Source organism: Pecten maximus, chromosome 12 (assembly GCF_902652985.1).
Source record: "Pecten maximus chromosome 12, xPecMax1.1, whole genome shotgun sequence".
Lineage (NCBI taxonomy): Eukaryota > Metazoa > Mollusca > Bivalvia > Pectinida > Pectinidae > Pecten > Pecten maximus.
The window spans coordinates 25,441,588-25,467,168 of NC_047026.1; the positions used below are offsets into that span (position 1 = coordinate 25,441,588).

Below are 25,581 nucleotides of genomic sequence, written 5' to 3' on the forward strand. Positions count from 1 at the left end.
TAACAGTAACGGTGAATACCATGAACGTATAACAGTAACGGTGAATACCATGAACGTATAACAGTAACGGTGAATACCATGAACGTATAACAGTAACGGTGAATACCATGAACGTATAACAGTAACGGTGAATACCATGAACGTATAACAGTAACGGTGAATACCATGAACGTATAACAGTAACGGTGAATACCATGAACGTATAACAGTAACGGTGACGGTGAATACCATGAATGTATTACAGTAACGGTTTATAACCAAATCTCTGAGGGGAAACATCACAAACTACAGAATAACCTGAACACAACACGAACATTATAAAATAAAATTTATTTTATATACGATGACAGATTATCAGCTGATTAATCAGCTGATTGTAATGTAAGTTGTTTTGTTAACAGTACGACTTGACTGTGTTTTTTTGTCTACATGTAACTGACCAGGTTACTGGTTGCGTTAGTTTACATCCAACATTTGACATCGATCCACCCACACAGATCAAATTATCATTCACAAAAAGTCGTTAACATTGAGGGTTGGAACAAAGTACAGACTTATCTACTCATATTGAATTACCTAGTACTGACTGACACCAAGAAAAGTTACAACTATACTGAGAATCTGAATTATTTCTTTGTCATTTTCCGACAAACGTAAACACGTTACGTTTTACAAATGCATTGAGAATCTAAATAATTCCTCAAGTGTCGACAAATATCACCAATAACATACAGGAAACACAACGTATGTTCTGAGAATATGAAGTATTTCTCTTGTCTAGAGCTGACAAATATCACTAACGAAGAAAACAATGTTGGTACAGACAAACATTATCATACTTAACCTTTTAGTTCACTACTTTTAAAAACCAAAGTCAAAATTGCTTACTGATGTGAAAACGTTAGTATTATTGCAACTGGTGTTAAGTGACCAATATTAATTGAAGTCCTTTAGAATTCAGGGAAGGGGTGGGGAAAGGGGATTTTAAATCAAAATCATAATGACGTGGCAAATACAGAATGACTACTCTTGTAAAAACTAAGACTTTGCTTCAACAATTAAGGACTCACCATTGTATTCTATCCAATAGGGAGTGAGGGGTGAGTCCTATCCTATAGGGAGGGAGGGGTTTTTCCTATACTATAGGGAGGGAGGGTTTTTTCCTATCCTATAGGGAGGGTCTTGTCCTATCTTATAGGGAGTGAGGGCTTGTCCTATCCTCTTGGTAGTGAGTGGATTGTCCTATCCTCTTGGTAGTGAGTGGATTGTCCTATCCTATATGGAGGGAGTAAGGGGCTTGTCCTTACCTCTTGGAAGGGAACTTGTTTTATCCTATAAGGGTCTTGTCCTATCTTATAGGGAGGGAGGGGCTTGTCCTATCCTCTAGGGAGCGAGAGGCTTGTCCTATACTATAGAGAGGAAGGGGCTTGTCCTATCCTATATGGAGGGAGGGGCTTGTCCTTACCTCTAGGGAAGGGAACTTGTCTTATCCTATAAGGGTCTTGTCCTATCTTATGGGGAGGGGCTTGTCCTATCCTCTAGGTAGTGAGTGGATTGTCCTTACCTCTAGGAAGGGAACTTGTCTTGTACTATCTTATAGGGAGGGAGGGGATTGTCCTATCCTCTAGGGAGCGAGAGGCTTGTCCTATACTATGGAGAGGAAGGGGCTTGTCTTAATTATCTCATAGGGAGGGACTTGGTTAAATCTTAAACCAACCAATTAGTTATTATATTTGATTGATGACTTTGTTGTTCACGAAAATCTTCCTTCAGTCAGAACAGATTAAAATCTTTATTCAGCAGAGATTAACAAGATTAATAAAGATCTGCGTGGTATTGTCTCTCCATAGTGTATTACCATCCTCCCCCGTAATCACTGTTTATTTGGAATTAAACAGAACAAAAATCTTTCAGGAAAGGATTAATAAAACATATTAACAAAAATTCAATGTAGCTGCTTTTAAAAGAAATGAACATTGTCGAATTCCAATGTAACAAATAAAACAATAATTCAATTAAAATAGAACAGTACAAATAAAACACTAACAAGCTTTTTGTAAACCTTTCCTTTGTTAGAGAAGAAGTCCGGAGATAAAATGAACATATCTGATGGCATATCAGTCAGCATCACTTCATTCAAACGGCATTTTAAGTTCTGAGGACAAACAAAACTCATATTTGATTGCAACTTATGAAACTTTTCCGATTCCACAGGATTTGATACACACTATACATTTTTAATAAAGATTGATTTTTTCCCCGAAGAACATACATTTCCTTGTTTCATTACAATTAATGTTTTATTTTGTGATATCATAGGACTCTGTAAAAACTGGGAGAGACCACGTGGATAGCAAATGTGAAGGGTATGAATATTAGATACTGGTCCGTGTTAAATACCTTCACCGTCTAATCAATTTTGAATTTACTTTTACATTAATTTTATCATCAGCAGAAACAATTACACTAACGAGCAAGCCATTAGTAAAGAATTTTCAACACAGATGATGGCCATTTCAAAGTAAATATCTGCAGGACACAGACAATATTATCGACTTTAACTTATGATGTTATGTTTTCTCTTTTTCTAAATTATTATGGAGTTAATCAGGGATACAAGTTAGACTGTCTTACTACTAGAAAAAGTAACAACGTTGATGGTATATATGTGATTTGATGTAATGTTAGTCCATCTTAACATGCAAATATGTGCACCTTACCTACAAAACTGATAGCATGCAATACAACAATATCAAATTAATATTCCACATCATAATGACACATCTGTAAGTTCTGTTTGATAAATCGATGAATGAAATATGAATTTTATGTTTTCTTGACTCTGTGTCTTGAAACACTAAATGAAATATAAACAATATGAATTTAAAAACAAACAAAATGTACAACCTACAGTAGTTAGACATCATATTGATCTTCTTACCCTTCACGTGCCCAAAGTTTAAATTAACAAAAAATCAACAAAAGTATGACTTGGGTTTAAAATATGAGCTATGAACATTTAAAACTTAAACTTAAAACAAGGAGTTATATTTTTTAAATGACAATTATTAATTTAGAAGGACATCAAGACATCTTTCTGATACTTTCTGTTGTTAAAATGGCCAGCATATAACTGTACCTATGTATGTACCAGTAGCTATAATGTGTATCTTCTCTTGATAATCTCAAAATAATAACACATCGTGTAATATCTATATTCACTCACTGTCTGTTTGTAAAAAGCATTTCTCTGATGACTTCAGATAAAGACTAGAAAATGTCTGCAAGGCATCAGTGCCCACTTCGACTAAAAGCACTTCATTGAAATGAAAACAGTTTTTAAAAAGTCAACAGGTCCTGGACAATGTTGATATAGGTGTTGCTTCTGAAATTGTCCTATCTTTACAGTATCAGTCATCCTTTTATCTAAAATTTGTATTCATTATAAAAAAAGGTGTTAAGTAAAAGTGAAATAGATATCAAAAATTGAAATCAAACATTAAATTATTGATATATCATATGGAAATCTTAACTGCAGTATTAATGCAATTCAGGTGTTGATTAATTCTGACCACTTTACCTGTATGGTCCACTAACGAACGAGTCAGTAGAATCATAGCTACACGTATATACATGATATTACAGCCCAGTCAACATATACTACTGACCAATGGTCACTTCAAGACTGACCTGTGGTCACCACAAATCAATCCATGAATGATACATGTAACTGTTGTATAAATAGATATATTATCAGAAACATATGTACATATGTTACACAAATACATACATAAAGAAATATCGTCTGACATTTGTTGGGAGTGTCTCTTTTATCGCACATTCACAAAATGTTAAATATACATCATAATAAGATTAACAGTTTACTGGCTGGCTTAAGTTGATAATGACCACAGAAATGTACATCACATTTTGTAGTCTGAAATTGTTGTCTTCCTTTATCAACAATTTTACCGATGACATCCCCGTATATTCTCCAACCATTGAGCCTAACACTGGTGGAGTCACTGATTGAATTACCCTCTGGTTGTCTGCTTGGCACTCATATCCACACACCACCTAATATAAAGTGGCAACCTGTTACTTCTCACAGCACAATTGATTAAACAATCACATGATTAAATTCTGTATGCACACACTTCTTATTATATATCCATGTACACCAAATATTCCAAGAAATGCGTAGGTAGGTGAAAAGTACTTGTTTACATGAAACAGCCGCATGCAATTTCCTGTACAAAAGATAGCTTCGTAATTAAACACTGCCACCTACACTGTCATTGTATATTTACAATTAAGTATTCAGGGTCACAGAAGAAAATGTGTGGATATGTGTGGATATGTCTTTGCTTCCCCTTATTCAGCATGGGTCAAAGTGTTTCTATAAAATTCTCACACTTTTGAAACTTTACAATTAACCTCCACTGTCTCTCATGTGTGTTAGTTTACCACACACGTATATCAGCAATCCGTCAAAACAGACAAGGCAGTTATGTAGAGCGTGCCATTTTCTTCAGGGGTCCCAGAAATCCTAGCTTTCTTCTCATCGTTGATGTGAAGTTCAGTTTGACTTGAGAGGTAACGAAAGTGTGTTAACTGTCCATTGTGAAACCAGTATATAAATACAATTTTGGTGCCGTGACCAGGATTCATTCAATAACTCAAAGGAGCCTGGTGCCGTGACCAGAGTCTAGGTCAAGACCACTTTGAACCATTCAATATTTTAATTATCTAAATCACATTTTCAGACTTAAATATGAGCTGGATCATATTCTAATGGCAACCTTCTTCACAGATAATGTCTTTTCTACACCTGTGGAAGACATTATCTAGCTCCTCTTTGAAATTAATCAGCTGATTTATGATATATCTAATTTGAAAATGAACACCGTTGACAACCGCATCTGCGAATGATTTGTATTTTGTACATATAGCTGGTTCCATTTTGACAGTACAATCTTATCTTCCGACTTTTAATTTTCTTTGGTTTACAGCAACCATTTCCACATGATCCTTGGCATCGGCGGAACTTTATCCGAGTACGGGATTTACAATTTGTCTTTGGATGTGTATAATAACTTCTGAAAACTTTAGGACGGCAGGTTGGCCCTGGAATTCAAAACAAAGAAATTATTAGTTAGACATATACATTACATATGCAACCAAACAGAGAAAACTGTTACTCAATTTATACACACAATTTACTATGAATGCCAGTCGAATATTTTCTGCTTGAAGGGACAATTTCCAAGGGGAAAAATCTTGATATAAATTTCAGTATTTTATCATGGTCCTTCATGAATTAAAATCATTAAAACGGAATTGTTGTAGAAACATAGATGAAGTAAAGACATCTGATCATATTTCTCTCCCTGTCTTAACCTACCGACATCACAGAAGCGACCTGAATATCCGTTGGTACACTTGCATCTGTAACCCTGACGCTTCTTACGGGGTTTACAGCGGCCCTTCTGACATTGGTGGTTGAGACAGGGGTCGACCTTACAGCCTGGCATTATCTTGCGGTTTAACTTAGACGACATGAAATCCATTAGTTTGTTGTTAACGTACACGGACTGGTAGCAACCTGTTGATAAAGATAAATCAATAAATCAGTATATCTACCGTTAGTCAAACATAACAATTCCCAATAAAATTCCAAAACATTCCTACAACTTTCAAGCTTTAAACATCTCACAGTAGGAAGATATCATGAAACACCAAAAGTTTGATATATGTAGCCTTATGATTAACTTAAACTTGCTAATAGGTAGTCCTCAATAGGATTGTTAAGAAACCTTTTAAACTCTGATTTCAGTTACACATTCCAATATATCACATGACTAAATGTTATACTTTTACTTACCTCTAAAACTTGATTCACTCCTAATGTGAAATTTACTTCGTGCCCGAGCACTGACATCTGTTGGCAGACCCCCAAAGTAGACATCGTCATTGATGTCCAGAAAATCACGGTTACCCTGGTTGACAACAGAACGTGACACTCCTCCGTCTACTCTCATGGTAAAATTACGTCGGTTCAGCATCAACTCGATATAGTGAATCCTGTCATCATTTACCTCGACATAGCTAAAGATGTAACTAAACATTGTAGAAGTAGGTGTGTTTCCCACATAAAAACTGATGCCCACTCGGCCACGGAACAGCTCCACGGCTAAATGCTGTTCCTGTCCTGTGTAGAATATAAGGCCAGAGTCTGACTGGGTTTTCATGACGATGGTGATATTAACCCAAGACTCAAAGTCTAATTTAGGCCATTGGATGTAAGAGTCAGTATCTAGGAAGGATACACTGGTCATCTTCTCACACATCTTTCCGGAGAATCCTGAAATAATACCAATATCCTTTAAGTTCTCATTCTTCGCGTAATCATCTTGATCTCCGCATTGATAACCCACTTATTATAAATAACTATTAAGATGTCAAGAATCCCTTGATATTTGAAAACAGGAGAAAACATGAGTGTACACTTAAAATCAATTCTGCTTCAATATTGATAAAATTAAAACACGCCTATTAACTAAAGGAATATTAACATTGCTAGCCTTGAAAAGTGTAAGAATCGGACCAGGCGTTCCAGAAGTGTAAGCTTCTGGTTCAATGATGACACAGGTCATATAAATCTAATTAGTGATGTTCTCTATCAATTTCTATAGATCAGATGGCCAGAACAATGAAATTGGAAACTGAGTCATATCTTTACTCTCTAAATAGTGCAGAACAAGATACTAAAATGTCAAAACAAATTTCTATAGATAATAATGATAGCAATACATTCAAATATTGAAGACAAGATCGAAATTGTTTTTTTCCTGATACAAGAATCACTTAATTTGCATATGCTTGTGGATTTCCTCTCAGACACTTGACCTAACGAGCTAATTTCTCACCTGGGGCACATTGACACATGTAGTCCTGAGATCCCTTGGGTTTGTAGCAGACTCCATTGTTCTGACACTCATGGTTACGGCAGGCTCCTGGAGCAGAGTAGTCGTTACTGTAGTATATGTTGATTGGAGGGATCTCACAGTACTTGCCGGTGTAGCCACGGAGACAGGTGCAGGTGTATTTTCCCAGAAGGTCGACACATTGTGCCCCATTTTGACAGATGTGCGACAGACAGTCGTCAATGTCATCTGTACAGTTCTTCCCTGTGTAACCTGCTGTACATTCACATCTGAAACGATATAAAAAAAAACCTCTTAATACCACTATTAAATATGAAAATGGACGCACGGTGGTCTTGTGGTAGGATGATCGCTAGTTCGAGTCCAGGCACGAACGCTGTGTTGTATCCTTGAACAAGATACTTTACTGTGTTGTATCCTTGAACAAGATACTTTACTGTGTTGTATCCTTGAACAAGATACTTTACTGTGTTGTGTCCTGTTTTGTGAACCACTTTGAGAAGTCTATATTGCTATAACATATATACTCTCTCCTATAACTTAAAGATGCATATAACACCAGTTGACCGATTCCACATAACTCATCTGTATTTGAACTAAGACAGCAGAACAGGCAATAACAATATATGAATGCTGATACTAACATCTAGGAAATCTAAGTGACTTCAGGTAAAGAGCAAAACTTACACAATGGCATCAGCTGACATATTCTAGATTTTTATTGGAAAAAATTGCTAGCAAAAGGTTTGATTGTAAAGTTCTGTTACCTGTAATCGGAGTCCAGTGGAACACACATAGCTCCGTTCTGACAATAATTCTCTTCGCCGGTACAATACTGTATTTCGTGCTCACAGGACTTGCCTACAAAGTAAAAGATCATTTGTTAACATATTTATCTTAAATCTTGAAATTAAATTTAGTTAACATATAAATACATAACAGCTGAATAAATCCTATAATCAGAAATCAAACTTAAAGTGAAGATATATGACTCTAACTGGCCAAAACATTTGATAGAATCTATTCATTGAATGAAAGGTCAGTGGCTAAAGGTCTAATAATTAACTTCAATGACTAAGATCATAGAAGGCTTCAGAGACAAACACAAATAATCAGCAACTTTGAATAGCAATTAAGTATTAAATAAAGTGTATGCTAATCAATGATTTAAATCTGTATTATACAAGTGTTTTACATTCCTAGGACTCGTCAGTGATGCTAGGGACATCACACTAGTGTTTTAAATTTCTAGGACTCGTCTGTGATGCTAGGGACACCTACAGGTATTTTATATTTCGAGGACTCGGCAGTGATGCTAGGGACATCATATGGGTGTTTTATATTTCGAGGATTTCTCGGTGGTGCTAGGGACATCATACAGACGTTTTTCTATTTCAAGGACTCGTCAGTGATGCTAGGGACATCATATGGGTGTTATTTTTTTTATTTCGAGGACTCGTCAGTGATGCTAGAGACATCTTATGGGTGTTATTTTTTTATTTCTAGGACTCGTCTGTGATATCTGGTGGCCAAAATTGTAGAAATATAATAATTAAGGACATTAGGACAAACCCCCTGATTTAATCAATAAGATGATTTAGTGTAATTAAGTTTCAATATTAACCCATGCCTAATTTATTATAGAAATGTTACCTTTGTAGCCCATTGCACATTGGCAAGAGAATCCCTCAACCATGTCGATACAGGTAGCACCGTTCAGACAGGAGTTTGTCTTGCAGTCATTAATGTTGATGGAACATCGCTCACCTTCAAAACCTGCCCGACACCGGCAGCTGAAAGTAGAGGAGCTACAATAAAATTGGGATTCGGTTAATAAGTGGTTAGGTAAACATATGTTATAATCAACTCTACTGATCTTTACAACATGGACAGCGCTGTCTGCGATTAGGACAGTCTCTCCGCAAAGAAGGAAAAAGAAAAGAAATAAAAACAATCAAAACAAAAAACTGTTATGCACAAAGCAAAAGCAAGAATTGTTATGCTAACAGAAAGTTTTACAAGTTAATATCAGGAGATGTAAACTCACCAATGAATTATTTTTTTTTTAAATGAAATCAAAATAATGCAATGAAAAAAAACATATATGACATATGATAAATGTATATGGTTTTTAAAACTATGTTTGTCAATATGAGATATAATTTCAAACTAAATATTACAAAACACATATCAAGTGTATAAATATGCTCTCAAAAGCTAAAAGTATAATTTATTAACTGTTAGTTTATCTGTTATACAAGTTTAAAGCAGACAATTTACAAGACTTTAGTAACTGTTCATTTTAACTATTGATAAATTACAGCTTACTTGAACCTTCCATGGTTGAGGACTTCACAGTGTCCATCATTCATGCATGGATTTCCAAAACAGGCGTTGATTTCATTTTCACATCGTTGCCCATGGTAACCAGGTGTGCAGTCACAGGTGAAGTTTTTGAAGTCCCTGATTCTACAAATTCCATTATGGAGACAGGGGTTCTGGTGACAGGCATTACACTTAGCAGCAACTGCCACACTGTCTGGATCTGAGGATAAAATCAAGATAATTCATGAATTGATTATATATATATTCAACTTTTCAAACTTAAATGTTGATATGTTTCCAAAATTATCAGACAGGAATCACATTCATTTTTTTTTTCAAATATTGTGTCATATTTTTTTTTCTCTTCAGCAAAGTGAAGTGAATTACCTGCAGTCTGACTGCACTGGAATGCCGCTGGTGGAGTGGTCAATATGAGTTTGTTAACCATAGAGACTGGTCCTGCACAGCCGGCTATCCCAGGCTCCATGTAATCATTTTTTATGTAGTCAACAAGCCACTTCAGGTTACAGTCACAGTATAAGGGGTTCTCACCAAGGGCCCTGAAACAGTACATTGTAAACATTTCTCACCAAGGGCCCTGAAACAGTACATTGTAAACATTTCTCACCAAGGGCCCTGAAACAGTACATTGTAAACATTTCTCACCAAAGGCCCTGAAACAGTACATTGTAAACATTTCTAACTAAGAGCTCTGAAACAGTAAACAGATAAAGAGTTCCAACCAAAGTCCCTGAAACATTACAAGGTAAAATTTTCTAACCCAATTTCACAAACTTCCAACCAAAAGGCCATAAAATAGAATAGGTAGAATGTTTTAAAGAAAGGCCCTGACACAATACAAGGTAAAATGTTCTAAACAAAGGCCCTGACACAGTACAAGGTAAAATGTTCCAAACAAAGGCCCTGGCACAGTACAAGGTAAAATGTTCTAAACAAAGGCCCTGACACAGTACAAGGTAAAATGTTCTAAATAAAGGCCCTGACACAGTACAAGGTAAAATGTTCTAAACAAAGGCCCTGACACAGTACAAGGTAAAATGTTCTAACCAGATGCCCTGAAACAGTACATGTATAAGGTAAAATGTTCTAATCAAAGGCTCTGAAACAGTACAAGGTAAAATGTTCTAAACAAAGGCCCTGACACAGTACAAGGTAAAATGTTCTAACCAGATGCCCTGACACAGTACAAGGTAAAATGTTCTAATCAAAGGCCCTGAAACAGTACAAGGTAAAATGTTCTAATCAAAGGCCCTGAAACAGTACAAGGTAAAATGTTCTAACCAAAGGCCATAAAACTGCACATGAGAGCTGCATTGCTAAACCTTGATAATTATCACTATGATATCAAAGAACTGTGATGTAACAAGGCAGACCCCTGGGAAAACAGATGCTGAACAGTCACACCTACTCATTCACACTAGGATGGGTTCGTCTTTATTTTTCACAGATTTCAGGGTCTAAAACCACCCTTATATGAAGGAACTCTTGTAGGTTGGTGTTAATTTTGAGGTACCTCCTTATTAGAGGAAGTGATATAGTGTTAATTGAACATCCTTTTACTCAAGTACAAGATGCTACACAGACAAGTATGGCAGTTTCCTATAGAGTACCAAGCACATAATATTTTCCAGAAACATCCAAAACTAAAACCTCTTTCATATGATTAACTGCATGCTTTTGTGCGAATTCTTAATATTTTAATCAAATTGTAATTAATAACGACATTTATCAATATAGGCAAAACATCATCAACATGCAAGTATTTGTATTTTTCATTTAAGAAAATCTTTAACATTAATCAGAAATCTCCCAATTTTAAGAAAAATAGACTTAACAGAGCTGTATATACACTTACAAGTGAGTAAGAGAGTCGAGATCATTGAAGGAGCTGTATGGAATGGTGGACAGCTGGTTTCCATGGAGAGACCTAAAGATGAAAAAAAACGAAGATGAAAAGAAGTAGAAACTTCTGAAGGACATTTGATGTCTGGTCGATAAGAGTCTCTATCAAGTCTGACACTATCTCGCTGTCCTGGACTCTTTCTTATGACTTTTAAAAATGATGTCAGCATCAAATATCTCTCCTGTTGTCAGTTACGACAAGCAAAACTGGTGGATAATACCCCAGCCAAACTAAGATTAGACTAAATACATTGGGGATTCCAGAAATCATGAATCACTGAGTCATAGATTTTATAATGTATCAGGTAGATAAAAAAAAGTGAGTACGCTTTTCACTCATACTTTATACTGCGATTCCAAATACATTGCTTTTCTAGACTTATTTTTTGTCAATTTTAAAAATGTACACAAATATTTCACCCTGTTGGCTAGTAAAATGAAAACCAATTGAAGCATACGATTTCCATAAGAATACAAGCATACGCTTTTCTGTAATTTTTATCAAAATTGTATCATATAGGCCTGATAGGACTTTGAAATAAAATCATGATTTTTATTGATAATAAAAATACATACAATATTCGCAGTCGCCGGAGACCAGAGAAGCTGGAAGCTGCCATACACTCTAGCTTATTAAAGCTCAAAATCCTGAAAGTATAAATATTCAGTGATTAGTTGATATCTAAAAACTTTGTTCAGTAATTTTTTAAGTCATTTTTTGGCTAGAGTAGACTAAGGGAGATAACACTTACAAGGTTGATAACTGTGTGAGGTTGGAGAAGATGCTCTCTGGTAGTGTTACAAGCTTATTGTTGCTCAGGTCCCTGTAGGAAAGAAAACATATATTTTCTGGGTATTTCTTCTTTTTTTTTATCAACAAATGACAATTACTCAATGACAAATGACATTTATTTCAATCATTTGTAAATTTCTATTTTTTAAATTATTTACATCAGAAAATAGATTCACAAATCACACCTATTCATTTCAATAATCTTTAACTTATTTTATTTCAATTTACACACCAGAACAAAAAACAAAAGATGTACCCTTCAGACGAGCACATGTTTAAATGAGAACTTGAGATAAGACTTACAGTCGCTGGAGCTGGCTGAGTTGGCTGATGTCCATGTTTAGATGGGTTATGTTGTTTACATCCAAGTACCTGTAACAATAATGCAGGTAGAGTTATCCCCCTTTACATGGTCACACTACACTGGACCCTTTCTGATGCTACAATGATGCTACAGTACTGAAGGCATATACACTACTTGTCACTAAACTGTTTAAAATGAATCCATGTTATGAATATTTATGTAATTAACATCAATTTAAAAACCCTCAATAACAGTGTCCTAAATCTGATAGCTTGATAGACGGAAACTTACATTACAGGGGAGGAGTATGACGGAATTTCTATGGGATGCAATTAATTACCTATTCCTAATTAAAACAAACAAAAAAAAACAAAAAAACCCTCCACTTTGGTGTAGATAATATCATGTACAGTATCATGTAAGTTTTGGTTGTGTTGTATATTAAACAGTCTATTTCTGTTTTCATTCTATCATACTTACAGCTCTGTTGTGTCCAGGGGTATGTGTGAAGGAATCTCCGTCAGCATTTGTCTACTACATCTTACAACAGTTCCGGTACAGGTACACAAAGGTGGGCAGTAGGCTCGGGGGTCACAGCTACTGTCCACAGGAGCTAGGGGAGATAACTCACAGCTATCATACTGCTATCTTAAAGCCACATTAGTCAACCAATGTTTTCTTTAATCCATGCAGAATCAAAAATATATCCAGATGAAAAAAATTGTACATAATAGTTATCTGCTATATGTCTCTTGATAGTTTCCATTTTACATGAGAAATTCCATAGACAAAAACATATCTATGACTGACAGATGGGTTAAAAATGATAAGATTGTATATTAGTGAATGACTTACCGACTTCTTCATCAGAACAGCATGGAGAAACCCCAATATTACAACCGAGCTCATTGTTAGCTGAAAGACAAATTGCAGTGATCTTACAAAAATGAATTCAGTTTTGACCTTAATATAGTTGCCCTATCAAAATACACTTATCGTCTTCACAGGAGTTTGGAAATCCAATGTCCGTGTAAAAAGTTCGGTGTTGTTTTGTGTTACCCAGCTGACGGATTCCACAAGGAATACAAGAGTCAGGCCGTAAAGTTGAGTATAGTCAAAGGGTAAAGATGACCATAAGAACGTTGTGCTGGGTGGATCAAGTAGTTGTCTAGTTTCGACACTTAGGCATGTCGTTATCAGAGTTGACGACACACCTAAGTGTGGAAACAAGTCAACTACATTGTTACGGTCATCTTTACCCTTTGACTTATCATCTTTGTCACCGTCATTTGATAAAAGACCTCACATTCACAGTTTATAGTGACAGAACTAACTCACCTTCACATACAAAGTCTGCAGTACGAATGTCATGAATTGGTGAATCCTTCAAGTTATGGGGAGAGAAACAGGTTGGGCTTCCAGTGATGATGTTTACTCGTTTTAACCAGTCGGAAAACCAGCTTAAGTGGCAGTTACATGTGAAAGGATTCGCCTCCAAATTCCTGAAAACAAAATAAGATCTTCAGACAAGCTTGCACGATTATCAGAATATGATATAGTTCTGTATCCCACTTGAGTAATATACTCAGTAATGATATATCAAAAGTAACTTTATTCTTGTTTTCTTTTTTTAAAAAGTGCAAAAATGTTTTGCAAAATTAAGCTGAAAAAAGTTATTTACTCACAGAGTAACAAGGTATCGGAGATTATCGAGGCTTCCAGCTGTTATACACCGTATCTGGTTGTTATACAAAGATCTGAAAATCAAAGACAGCATAGAAAAGATATAGTCTTGACATTCAAGCTGATATACTAATTGAATTTAGTCTAAACATTTTGTCTTAAAAAGGATACATCAAGTTAAAGTAAATAGAAAAATAAAAATGAACTTAATGTAGTGTTGTTTCCATGCCAAAAACACAACTAGCTGGACAGACACCTTGATGTCACTGTGGGGTACAATGTATAGAGAGAGAGTATGGTCTCCTGGCGGACAGATACCTTGATATCACTGTGGGGTACAATGTATAGAGAGAGAGTATGGTCTCCTGACGGACAGATGGACAAACACCTTGATATCACTGTGGGGTACAATGTATAGAGAGAGAGTATGGTCTCCTGACGGACAGGTGGACAGACACCTTGATATCACTGTGGGGTACAATGTATAGAGAGAGAGTATAGTCTCCTGACGGACAGATGGACAGACACCTTGATATCACTGTGGGGTACAATGTATAGAGAGAGAGTATGGTCTCCTGACGGACAGATGGACAAACACCTTGATGTCACTGTGGGGTACAATGTATAGAGAGAGAGTATGGTCTCCTGACGGACAGATACCTTGATGTCACTGTGGGGTACAATGTATAGAGAGAGAGTATGGTCTCCTGACGGACAGATGGACAGACACCTTGATGTCACTGTGGGGTACAATGTATGGAGAGAGAGTATGGTCTCCTGACTGACAGGTGGATAGAAACCCTGACCTGGTATACACCCTGACGTCACTATGGGGGTATAATGTATAAAACGAGGTACGGACAAAAGCCCCCCCGGACATTAGCCCCCCCGGACATTAGCCCCTAGGACAAAAGCCCCCCCGGACAAAAGCCCCTTCACACTAATCAAAAAGTGGACAAAAGCCCCTTCATAAAAAAAATGATATTAATTTTTTTATTGATTTTTAATTGCTACATATATATGTGTCATCAGTGGCTTCGGCAAAAGCCCCTTCATAAAAAAAATGATACATTTTTTTTATGATTTTTAATTGCTACATATACATATGTCATCAGTGGCTTTGGCAATGTAAACAACCGGTTTCAACAACAACTACTTGAACTGTTACATAAATAATAAGCTGTTACACAGGTTTTTGGTAGGTTTTTCATTGATGTTGTGTTCTCCTGGAAAGAAATATATCATTAATGGCTTCATTGTTTCTTTGATTTTAATCATTCCTAAAATTAAACTTTTCTTATTACAACGCACAGCAACATGTTTGGTTAGGTACTTATTATATTATAATTTGAGACACTGCAAATAGGGATCAAATGTTTATTGCTTTTGTAGGCATTTCTTTGATTATCAATATTTGCAGTATATTAGGAAGTCAAAAATTACGTGTAATCAGTAACAATATGTTCATCATTGAGAGTTTTCCTGAAATTTTTAGCTTACTTAATAATATAAAGTTTGAAAAAATAAATTATGATGTTTAACCACAGACATATAATGCTACACTGACATTGAACCAAGGACCTTCATTTTCCACACAATTATTCTCCAAATTTCAGAGATAAAAACAACAATATATATATATATAGTTTCTGTTTTTCAAAAGTACAGATTTACATAAAGTATACCAGCTAAATTTCTAAAGAAGGGGCTTTTGTCCGGGGGGGCTAATGTCCGGGGGGGCTTTCGTCCGGAGGGGCTTTTGTCCTAGGGGCTAATGTCCGGGGGGGCTAATGTCCGGGGGGGCTTTTGTCCTACACTCGTATAAAACATCTCTGACAAGTTGATCAGTTGTAATATTCACTGTTAGATAATCTACAATCGTACTATAGGTAAGTTTAACATTGGAAGCAGTTATTTTTATGTCTTGTTATGCATGACACTTTTATGTGAAAATGTAAAAAAATCTATTTACAGGAAATAGTATTGAAACAGATTTCATATCTTAAACAAATACAATCATGTATAGCCTAAAATACATGTGAGATAACCAAACTCAGGCCACAGCTTCACCTAGTGCAAAACAGTTAACATCCAAAACTGTGAAGATAAAAAAACAGAGCATTGATAAAAACACTGATCGACTGATAAAACAGACAAAGATAAAATGGCATTTGTGTAAGAGAACAGAGGAGGGCTGTACACTAGTCCACAGAAAATCCATTTTGTATGTGAAGGAATGAAATGTATGCAAATAATCTTTTCTTCGTGTTTTGGGGGTTACGGGAGAGAAAATAATGTCTATGATAAGGATATTGATAATGGCAGACAGGTTGGAAAGGTAGTAGGATAGGGCAGGAAATCTTAAGTGCACCTGATGTTTTTGTTATATTTGGTACAAAAAGGGTGGTATTTATATATGGGTAAACTTATGTCTTGTCATGCATGACACTTTATATGTGAAAATAACCTTAGCCCTCAAACCCTACTCTCCACAAACATCACCCACAAACTTAATTTAATTAACCCCTCAAACCCCATCTTCTACCCCCCCCCCCCCCCCATCTGTCTTCCATTTACCCCTCAAACCCTATCTTCCACCCCCCAACATCTCCACAAACTTGTTTCATTAATTCCTCAAACCCTACCTTCCATATCCCATCCCTCCGCTACAAAAACTTGCTTTCTTTAACCCCTCAAACTCCTATCCTCCATACCCCACCCCCTTTCAACATCCATGTAAACATAGTCCTTTAGGTAACTGATATATTACGACTATAAAACTCACAGTTTACGAAGATGGAGACTGGAGGACAATGTTGTGTTACTCAAACATGTGATTCTGTTCCTGTCCAAAGATCTGTGGAGAGAAAGGAAACAATTATTTGAAGAAAAAAAATTGTTATATACAACATACTTATTTATCCAGTATATTTGTCAAAACCTAACACTGTATACGACAGGTTGATTATGAACCACACAAGCAACATATTGGAAATAGGGTTCTTTATACAATCTCATACCATAGGACAATGTCATGACCTCTGTGATTTTTAGAATTGTTTTTGTATTTCATTTTTAATGTCACAGACTCTTAACAAAATCAAATTTCATATAATTTGCAGTGAATAAACCTGTAAACTTCGAAAATCTATTCAATGAGACTGTGTATCTATACTGATCATGTTGATATTGTGTTTCGACATGATATTCCGTTTAGACATGATATTCCGTTAAGACATGATATTTCATTAAGACATATATTCTGTTTAAACATGATATTCCGTTTAAAACATGATATTTTGTTTAAACATGATATTTTGTTTAGACATGATATTCCGTTTAGACATGATGTTTTGTTTAGACATTGTCCTTCATTGTATGATAGGCTCATTCTTTCTATAAACAGATACGAGTTGTGACTTACAATGTTTGTAGAGCTGATAGTCCAGCTAGTGATTTACTGGTTACCCTGTTGATTCTGTTGTTGGAAAGGTTTCTAAGAGAAAAAATAACAATGGTGATTAGTTTGTTTCCTATACCAGAAACAATAGTTTTAAATATCAACAAAATTCACACCAAAATAACTAAATGTATAGAGATAAGATTTGATGTCCTATCTATGTTTGTACATATGTAGTAGTGTACACGGAGACAACCACTGATGCTACAGGAGGCACACTTCGACTTGTCTCCCACCATCAATATACGAATGGATACAACACATTTTATTATGACCCCGTCTCTAAAAATAAAATTGATGTGATATAAAAGAATATAATATAATCTATATATATATATATAATATATTAATAAATTATGAATATATATATTGATATAATTGAGCTATAGTCTCTAGGTATATCTGATTCCCAAGTTCCAAACTAGGGGAGATAATCTAGAAAACTTTGGTATAAATTTCAGGTATCACTTACAGATCGACCAGTTTGGATGCTCCCTCGAAGGCGTTAGGCACTATTTCTTCTATCAGGTTGTTACTAAGGTCTCTGAAACAGACATACATTAATGAAGGTATCAATAACATAAATCCCAATAAATGTATATACCCTTGTTATTACAAAAAATTAAACTGACATTTTGTTTTCTTTAATGCTTTAACTATCAAATAAACATACATGTATATAATTACAAAAGTATTTTACAATTTCTATATAACTTCAACCGACAATTTTTTGTTCCTATAATGTGTTAACTATTAAGAAGCGAGGACAGGGTTAAGTGTTACAGATGTTAGCTGACAGGGACTTACAGATGTTGTATGTTGGTCAGGTGGACAAACAGTCCATTGGCCTCCAGCCTGGTGATCCGGTTTCCCTTAAGTAACCTAAGGGAAGACAATCAGTCTAACTGATAAACAGGTTCTCAAAAATAACTATGACATGTATGAAAGTCAATTCCAATATAAAATATAAAATATAAAAATAGAAAATATAAAAAAACAAAGGTAAAATATGAACATCAATTGATAGAGAATTCCATTGAAGTCGTTAAAATTGGACAAGAGAAGATCAGATGTTCCAGATAGGTAAGAATTGTATGCTGCATCAAAGACACTCTTAATATTGATCCCAGTTCTCATTTTAAAGAATGTGACCTAATTATGACCTGAAAAATTCAGGAAAAAATTATGTACCATTCATTAAAAAAAAGAACTGTGGTAACATATATGAAACCACCAGAATTTTTTTAACTGTTTAATTATACAGTCAGTGTCTATTACATCAAAAGTTTAAAAACAACGGATTCTATTACTTTGACTAACCTGAACTTGTATACAGTGTATGACAACAATGTTGAATGGAATACAAATAGACTAGATAGTAACAAGGTATTCTTCAGATTTAGGAGAAATTATTTCAGTTGATAAACTTTAAATTTCTTATGAAGCTGTCAGACTGCAGAAGCTTAGAAATTCTAGCTGGTAAAGAATTAGAAATCATTAGATGATGTATTGTTATATGTGATGATACAGATACATTATATAGTTGGGATTTTGAATTTATAATAAGAAATTTCAAAGAAATGTAAAACCATAAACTCACAGCTTTGTGGTGTAAGAAGGAATGTTTGACGGCATGATGGTGAGCTCCCGGCCAGAACAGTCCACTAGGGTCCCCATACATACACAGCCCTCCGGACATTCCACATCCACCATACAAGTCCCTGCATTTTTTGTCCGATGGACCTCTGAATCTGGCAATGAAAGGTCAAAGTTCAAGCATTATATATATCGTATACTGTACAATATTATTGAAAGCATTTTTGTAAGAACTGGATCAGAGAGTTAAGTTTAGTAAATTTTCACTTTTACCTTTACATCTGAACTTGGATGGGCGTGTCCGTGCTATTTTCTTGCGCTCCATGCGCCGTGGACTCTCACATCGGACACTGCTCGTTTCTACTGGCCGCCTCTGAAGGTACTCTGCCAGCCATGCCAGGTTACAGTCGCAGATGAATGGGTTCCGGCCCAGATGTCTAATGCAAAGAACAGGTCAGGTGAATGGAGTTAAATTTTAACCAAAGTTGTACCAAAGTATTTTTTGAAACTTCAAATGACAAGCACAGCCATGCTTTTTTGAAAAGCTGATTTTATCTCTTGTAATTAGACTTGTTAGCACTTCTTTCAATGTAAAGTAAGTATGGCTACATTGTACTGTAAATGTTTTTGAGCATTTATCTCAGGAACATATTTTTAAAATAACGATTAGATTCAATCTCTGATTAAATTGGAACCTTTGTTATTTGGATACTCCTGAATGGTTTTTCTCCCAGTGATAACTTACAAAGTTTGGATGTTACGGAGCGAGTCGAAGGTTCCGTTGGCCATAGACATGATCTTATTGTCGTAGAGGGAGAGAAGGTTCAGACTGAACAGGTCACGGAAAATGTCAGCATGAAGACACTTAATCTTGTTAGCGTTCAATAATCTGTAAACGAAATCAATTTTCCCATGTTAAAATGGTTCAAATATATTTATATACATATACTAAGCACTCAGTTGAGCTTGGTCATGATGAATTGGTGTTGAAGTTATGCAGAAATGCAGGAGTTGTCTCCCTTCAACTGATAAGAAATCTATATCAAACCTAATACAAGCTATGATTGTGCTGTAAAGACATTTGGATACACATAAATCACAAAGAAAACAACTCCAGCCATATACCAATACATGTGCTGACCACAGGTTTTTAGAACCTTATCTATGATATCCTGTGGTGAGGGCAGGAGTCAGGGGTTCAGGGGTCAGGGGTCAGGGAAAACATTTATCACCAAAATCTGGACTGACCAGGGAGATAGAACTCAAAGCCTGGACAGAAAACATGTGTTTTTAGAGGCAATGACAGCTGGTAAGGTTGGGGAGGGGAGGGGTGTTATTATAAGCCTGCACACCCACTGGTGTGGGGCAGGACACAAGATGAGGCGGAGGGAACTAGAGATACAGGATAGAGGAAAGAGAGTGGGGTGGGGTGGGGTAGGTGGGTGGGGTAAAAACTTAGGAGTCACTAGTTATGGAGGACACCCTCTCACCCTGGGGTGGACTGGACAGATGATGAGGTGGAGGGACTCAAGGCTTTAAGGAGGACACCCTCTCACCCCTCTCACCCTGGGGTGGACTGGACAGAGGATGAGGTGGAGGGACTCAAGGCCTTAAGGAGGACACCCTCTCAACCTGGGGTGGACTGGACAGAGGATGAGGTGGAGGGACTCAAGTCTTTAAGGAGGACACCCTCTCACCCTGGGGTGGACTGGAGAGAGGATGAGGTGGAGGGACTCAAGGCTTTAAGGGGACACCCTCTCACCCTGGGGTGGACTGGACAGAGGATGAGGTGGAGGGACTCAAGGCTTTAAGGGGACACCCTCTCACCCTGGGGTGGACTGGACAGAGGATTAGGTGGAGGGACTCAAGGCCTTAAGGAGGACACCCTCTCACCCTGAGGTGGACTGGACAGAGGATGAGGTGGAGGGACTCAAGGCTTTAAGGGGGACACCCTCTCACCCTGGGGTGGACTGGACAGAGGATGAGGTGGAGGGACTCAAGGCCTTAAGGAGGACACCCTCTCACCCTGGGGTGGACTGGACAGAGGATGAGGTGGAGGGACTCAAGGCCTTAAGGGGACACCCTATCTCTTTACTCCCTGCAGTGAGATGAAGTAGTATAGTTAAGCCACCTCTATCAATCAGGCTACTAAGTACTGGCCACACTTAATACCCAAGGGGAGGGGCCTTATCTCCCAGGGGGTGGGGGATTTATCAGTTAACCCCTGTGGAGTTGCAGGGGGTCTATAAACTCCTATATTATCATCCCCCTGATAAGATGTGTTGTCCATTAGTCCTGGTCTTACAGTCACAGATACAGACTTCTGATTCCAGTAGTACAGTGCTAACCTTACATATCTATCACCAGATCATTAGCACTGACATTTTGTAAATAGCTTGAGGATGTGATTCAAGTCTTATAATATATATGTATATATTCTCATATATCTATGTCTGACAGAATTACATTATCAAATATTTACTCTGTGGTGAACTGGGAGTTTTACATTTATCATAATCCATAAATCATATTTGAAAGGATGCGGCCCTATAATAGTGCAAACCAATAAATAAAAGTAAGCACAGTTTTGGCACCAAATGCTGTTAGCCAAGCCGGTCAAACACCTGGAGGACCCCCAGACCTGAATATGTGACAGATTCCAGTAAATTAGAGGTCAAACCAGGATATTGTTACACATTACACCCAACAAAACCGCATTTTCCTTTAGCTGTTTCAGCAAATTTTGGGGGTAAATTGTACCTGTACCAACAAAATATATAATGTCAAGGGTTTCACATGACGGAGGGGGAAAGATTGATCAAAGAGTGGGAGATGTGTGGGTGTGTTCATTTTCTTCCACCACACTCACCTGGAATCCCTCATATTAAAGACCAACAATTGAAATATACTTACAGCAGTTGGAGGGAGCTGAGGTCCCTAAATACTCCCAGAGGAAGCTCTGTTATCTTGTTAGCATAAAGTACCCTGTAAATACAATATAGACAGCTTTATATTCTGGCTTACTTATAAAGGAGGACATCTTGTTAGCATAAAGTACCCTGTAAATACAACATAGACAGCTTTATATTCTGGCTTACTTATAAAGGAGGACAATGTAGATGGAAATCTCTATATGTGATTATTAAAAGGAAAAAACCACCAACAAGTGGGCCCTTCAAAAAATATTGTAGTAAATTTTTAAACTAAGGGGGTACTCGGGAACATTAATATTGCTGGATTTTGTGCCTTCACATGAAAAAAAAAAAAAAAAAAAACATATTTAAAGATTTTTGGAATTTTGATGACTTTTTGGCCAAACTGGGGAAAACCAAACAAGAGACAGGAAAGCAATTGCAAACTAGTCCAATATGTCACCCAACATCCATGAACTGCTTTCACTAATCTGAACCTCCACAAAGTCCTAGACAATTCTAAAATAGGACTTTTTATATACTAACATTATTATTATCTTGTAAGAAACTTATGAACATTTATCCATTGGAAGTATATTTTCAGTATTAAGTTGACTTTTGTGGATTATTAGACAGCGGTATTCTAATTACTTACATTATCTACAGGGTCAACATGTGATTGGAAGTTTAGGTTTTTATCTCCGACATATCTGACAAGCAACCTTATCGTAGCCACACCTCCAACATCTAGGGATGGCAAACAGAATTTTAATTCAATCAACTCACTAATTCAGTGAGATAAATTGAAAGACCTTTCTGAATATAAAGAAAAACTTGTCAATTTTGACTTTAAAAAAAGTTAAAACTAAATAAAATCAGTTGGTTTGACCTTATATCACAGTAAGATATTATCTTTTATCTGACTGGTTTTTCTCTACAGCTAAAATTTAAAAAATATATGTACACATGTATTACAATCAGAAAATTGAAGGAAAAAGAAGAAACAAAGACTTCCTTGATCTTAAAATAAAAAACTATTCATAAAATCCAGTAGAAATTATACAGAAATTAAATATTTCAAATCTCAACTTAAAAGCAAAAAGTTGAGATTGTAGGCCATTTCCAATGCAAGTTTAAAGGCTGCTAACAAGTCGGTATCCTGGGCTGGCATCACCAGTGAAGGATTGGAGGCACAGATTTACTGGATATAAGACCTTGGCTGACACTCATGTTGGCCTCTAAAATTAGAGATATCAACCTAACTATCTAGATAAGAGGAGGAACATGCTCAGAATCCTATAGATACTGTCTTTAATTATTCTGCCCCAATTACACAAAACAGCTGGAAATCACAAAAATGCAGTGAAGTTGCACCACTGTTTTTTATTTTATTTTTTTTGAGGAGGGGGAAGGGGCTAAAAGTTTAAGGATAAACATATCCCTATTATGCTGCACCACATAGCCACACAAAACCACCTGTTTTATAACTCCTGAGGAATCCATGGGTTCTATACTTCAGCTCCACCTTACAACAACAACATACACTAAGTACTTCTATATACTCACCTTTTAACTCTCTTTAAGTCAAATTTCAAAATGAACTAACTTTGCATAAGTTGAGTGAAAATTGCTTGAAATGTTTTAGAAAATATCCATATACAAAATTCTGTGCTGCAAAGGTTGTGATATACGATTAGTTCAAACAGGAATGATTCGTTTTATCTTTATAAAAACAAATTAGCAAAAATAATGAAAGGAATCATGATCCACCTGTCATATTTTAATTCTATTCTACCATGAACGTGGCAGCACCTCTAATGTGTGCACAGCAACACCTTCAGTAGGCTTGAAGTGGTGTCTTGTTTTAGTTTATTTGTATCAAGTTTAAATTAAGGGCACTGGCTGGTATTAAATACACCATTACACAGTCACAGACACATCATGATGACATTGCAGATAAACTCATCATTCTAAACCTCCTACATGATTCCCTGATTTACATATCATCTTGATATTCATGTAAAACAATACAGTTGAAAACATATGCCTACATTTCTGTCTTCACTTTCAGATCCCACTTGTTAAACTGAAACCTGTCTGTCAACAGAAACCAAACCTTCAAATCTCCATTTTATATTCTATAGGGTATAGCTAAACTGGTATGTTAGGTTACACAGACTCTGGAATGGCAGTATATCAGGTTTGTTTGATTGAAGTTACGTTAGGATAGGTGTAGGTCTGACTGAGAGTGAGTTATGTTAGGATAGGTGTGGGTCTGACTGAGAGTGAGTTACGTTAGGATAGGTGTGGGTCTGACTGAGAGCGAGTTACGTTAGGATAGATGTAGGTCTGACTGAGAGTGAGTTACGTTAGGATAGGTGTAGGTCTGACTGAGAGTGAGTTATGTTAGGATAGATGTGGGTCTGACTGAGAGTGAGTTATGTTAGAGAGTGAGTTATGTTAGGATAGATGTAGGTCTGACTGAGAGTGAGTTATGTTAGGATAGGTGTGGGTCTGACTGAGAGTGAGTTATGTTAGGATAGGTGTGGGTCTGACTGAGAGTGAGTTATGTTAGGATAGGTGTGGGTCTGACTGAGAGTGAGTTATGTTAGGATAGGTGTGGGTCTGACTGAGAGTGAGTTATGTTAGGATAGGTGTGGGTCTGACTGAGAGTGAGTTATGTTAGGATAGGTGTGGGTCTGACTGAGTGAGTTATGTTAGGATAGGTGTGGGTCTGACTGAGAGTGAGTTATGTTAGGATAGGCGTGGGTCTGACTGAGAGTGAGTTGATAATATCAAGGTTCTGATCGCAAGATAATTCCTGATTTGACAACCCAATCCTACAACAGATCATGGTCAATCCAAAAACATTTTCCAAATTAGAAATTAGAGTATATCAAAGGCAAGCTGAAGATTTTATCATATGTATCTACCTGGGAACAGCCTTTGTGTACGATGCTGAATGTGTTTCATACCTGTATGTAAATTGACACTTAATAGAGATGATATCAAATCTAATTAAAAGCCAGTTTACCATAGTTAAATCCGGTCTTAAGGAGTACATGGAGCTATCTACAGACAGATCCTTATAAATGTTTTATAAATTATCCTCACTAACCACTGATCAAGCTTCTCCGCAGTTGTATTAGACGAAACCGTAATTTAATACACATACAATGTGACTAGATATTGTTTTAACATCAAAATCTATTTACCATGATCTCAAAGTGGCATAGCTGGAATCTAAACTGATATTGTTCAAGTGAAATTGTATTCTAAAGTGAACCAAATGTTAAACATTTTCTAAACTGCACTCAGAGTTTGCTAGGAAAGAATTTAAATTGATATTGTGTTCAAAATCCTTTTCTGTAATAACTGGAAGATATAATGTAAGATTTCATGATCGCTAGACTGTAGGAGATTGAAGCCCAGCCAAAGGCTAATGACGTGAAATCTGAATCCAGAGCAGAGTTTATATTGATACTAGGGTATATTTACTGTGATCTGACAAGTAAACTGCTGGATCAGGCTGGATACCCTATCTATAATCTCTGTCCAGCTGCCCCCTCTTCACAAACGTAACTCACATTGTCATTCTATGTATATGAATAGTAAAATTTAAAAGTGCATGAAAAAAT

The 25,581-nt window shown here is 36.4% G+C and overlaps 1 protein-coding gene across 3 annotated transcripts in view; it reads right to left on the bottom strand.

Annotated features, from left to right (window-relative positions):
- Nucleotides 1–311: 311 nt before the first annotated feature.
- Nucleotides 312–25,581, bottom strand: part of LOC117339083 (protein slit-like) — a 123,773-nt gene continuing 98,503 nt past the window's right edge. Inside the window, exons 12-36 of one of the 3 annotated variants that reach the window (XR_004535058.1) lie at nucleotides 21,945–22,016; nucleotides 19,777–19,920; nucleotides 19,305–19,468; nucleotides 19,036–19,186; nucleotides 18,243–18,317; nucleotides 17,908–17,979; nucleotides 17,400–17,471; nucleotides 16,761–16,832; nucleotides 13,978–14,049; nucleotides 13,631–13,794; nucleotides 13,148–13,207; nucleotides 12,773–12,905; nucleotides 12,292–12,360; nucleotides 11,948–12,019; nucleotides 11,772–11,843; nucleotides 11,149–11,220; nucleotides 9,660–9,832; nucleotides 9,276–9,492; nucleotides 8,601–8,755; nucleotides 7,715–7,808; nucleotides 6,930–7,216; nucleotides 5,885–6,364; nucleotides 5,405–5,605; nucleotides 1,466–5,127; nucleotides 312–1,112 (exon numbers count right to left, since the gene is read on the bottom strand). Coding sequence is in view for 2 of the 3 variants with exons in the window: in XM_033900462.1 (XP_033756353.1) it covers nucleotides 4,889–5,127; nucleotides 5,405–5,605; nucleotides 5,885–6,364; nucleotides 6,930–7,216; nucleotides 7,715–7,808; nucleotides 8,601–8,755; nucleotides 9,276–9,492; nucleotides 9,660–9,832; nucleotides 11,149–11,220; nucleotides 11,772–11,843; nucleotides 11,948–12,019; nucleotides 12,292–12,360; nucleotides 12,773–12,905; nucleotides 13,148–13,207; nucleotides 13,631–13,794; nucleotides 13,978–14,049; nucleotides 16,761–16,832; nucleotides 17,400–17,471; nucleotides 17,908–17,979; nucleotides 18,243–18,317; nucleotides 19,036–19,186; nucleotides 19,305–19,468; nucleotides 19,777–19,920; nucleotides 21,945–22,016 (3,382 nt within the window). In the remaining variant the exon portion in view is untranslated. Of the gene's footprint in view, nucleotides 5,128–5,404; nucleotides 5,606–5,884; nucleotides 6,365–6,929; nucleotides 7,217–7,714; nucleotides 7,809–8,600; nucleotides 8,756–9,275; nucleotides 9,493–9,659; nucleotides 9,833–11,148; nucleotides 11,221–11,771; nucleotides 11,844–11,947; nucleotides 12,020–12,291; nucleotides 12,361–12,772; nucleotides 12,906–13,147; nucleotides 13,208–13,630; nucleotides 13,795–13,977; nucleotides 14,050–16,760; nucleotides 16,833–17,399; nucleotides 17,472–17,907; nucleotides 17,980–18,242; nucleotides 18,318–19,035; nucleotides 19,187–19,304; nucleotides 19,469–19,776; nucleotides 19,921–21,944; nucleotides 22,017–25,581 lie in introns of all 3 variants that reach the window. The other 2 variants (XM_033900463.1, XM_033900462.1) reach the window with 2 other exon arrangements.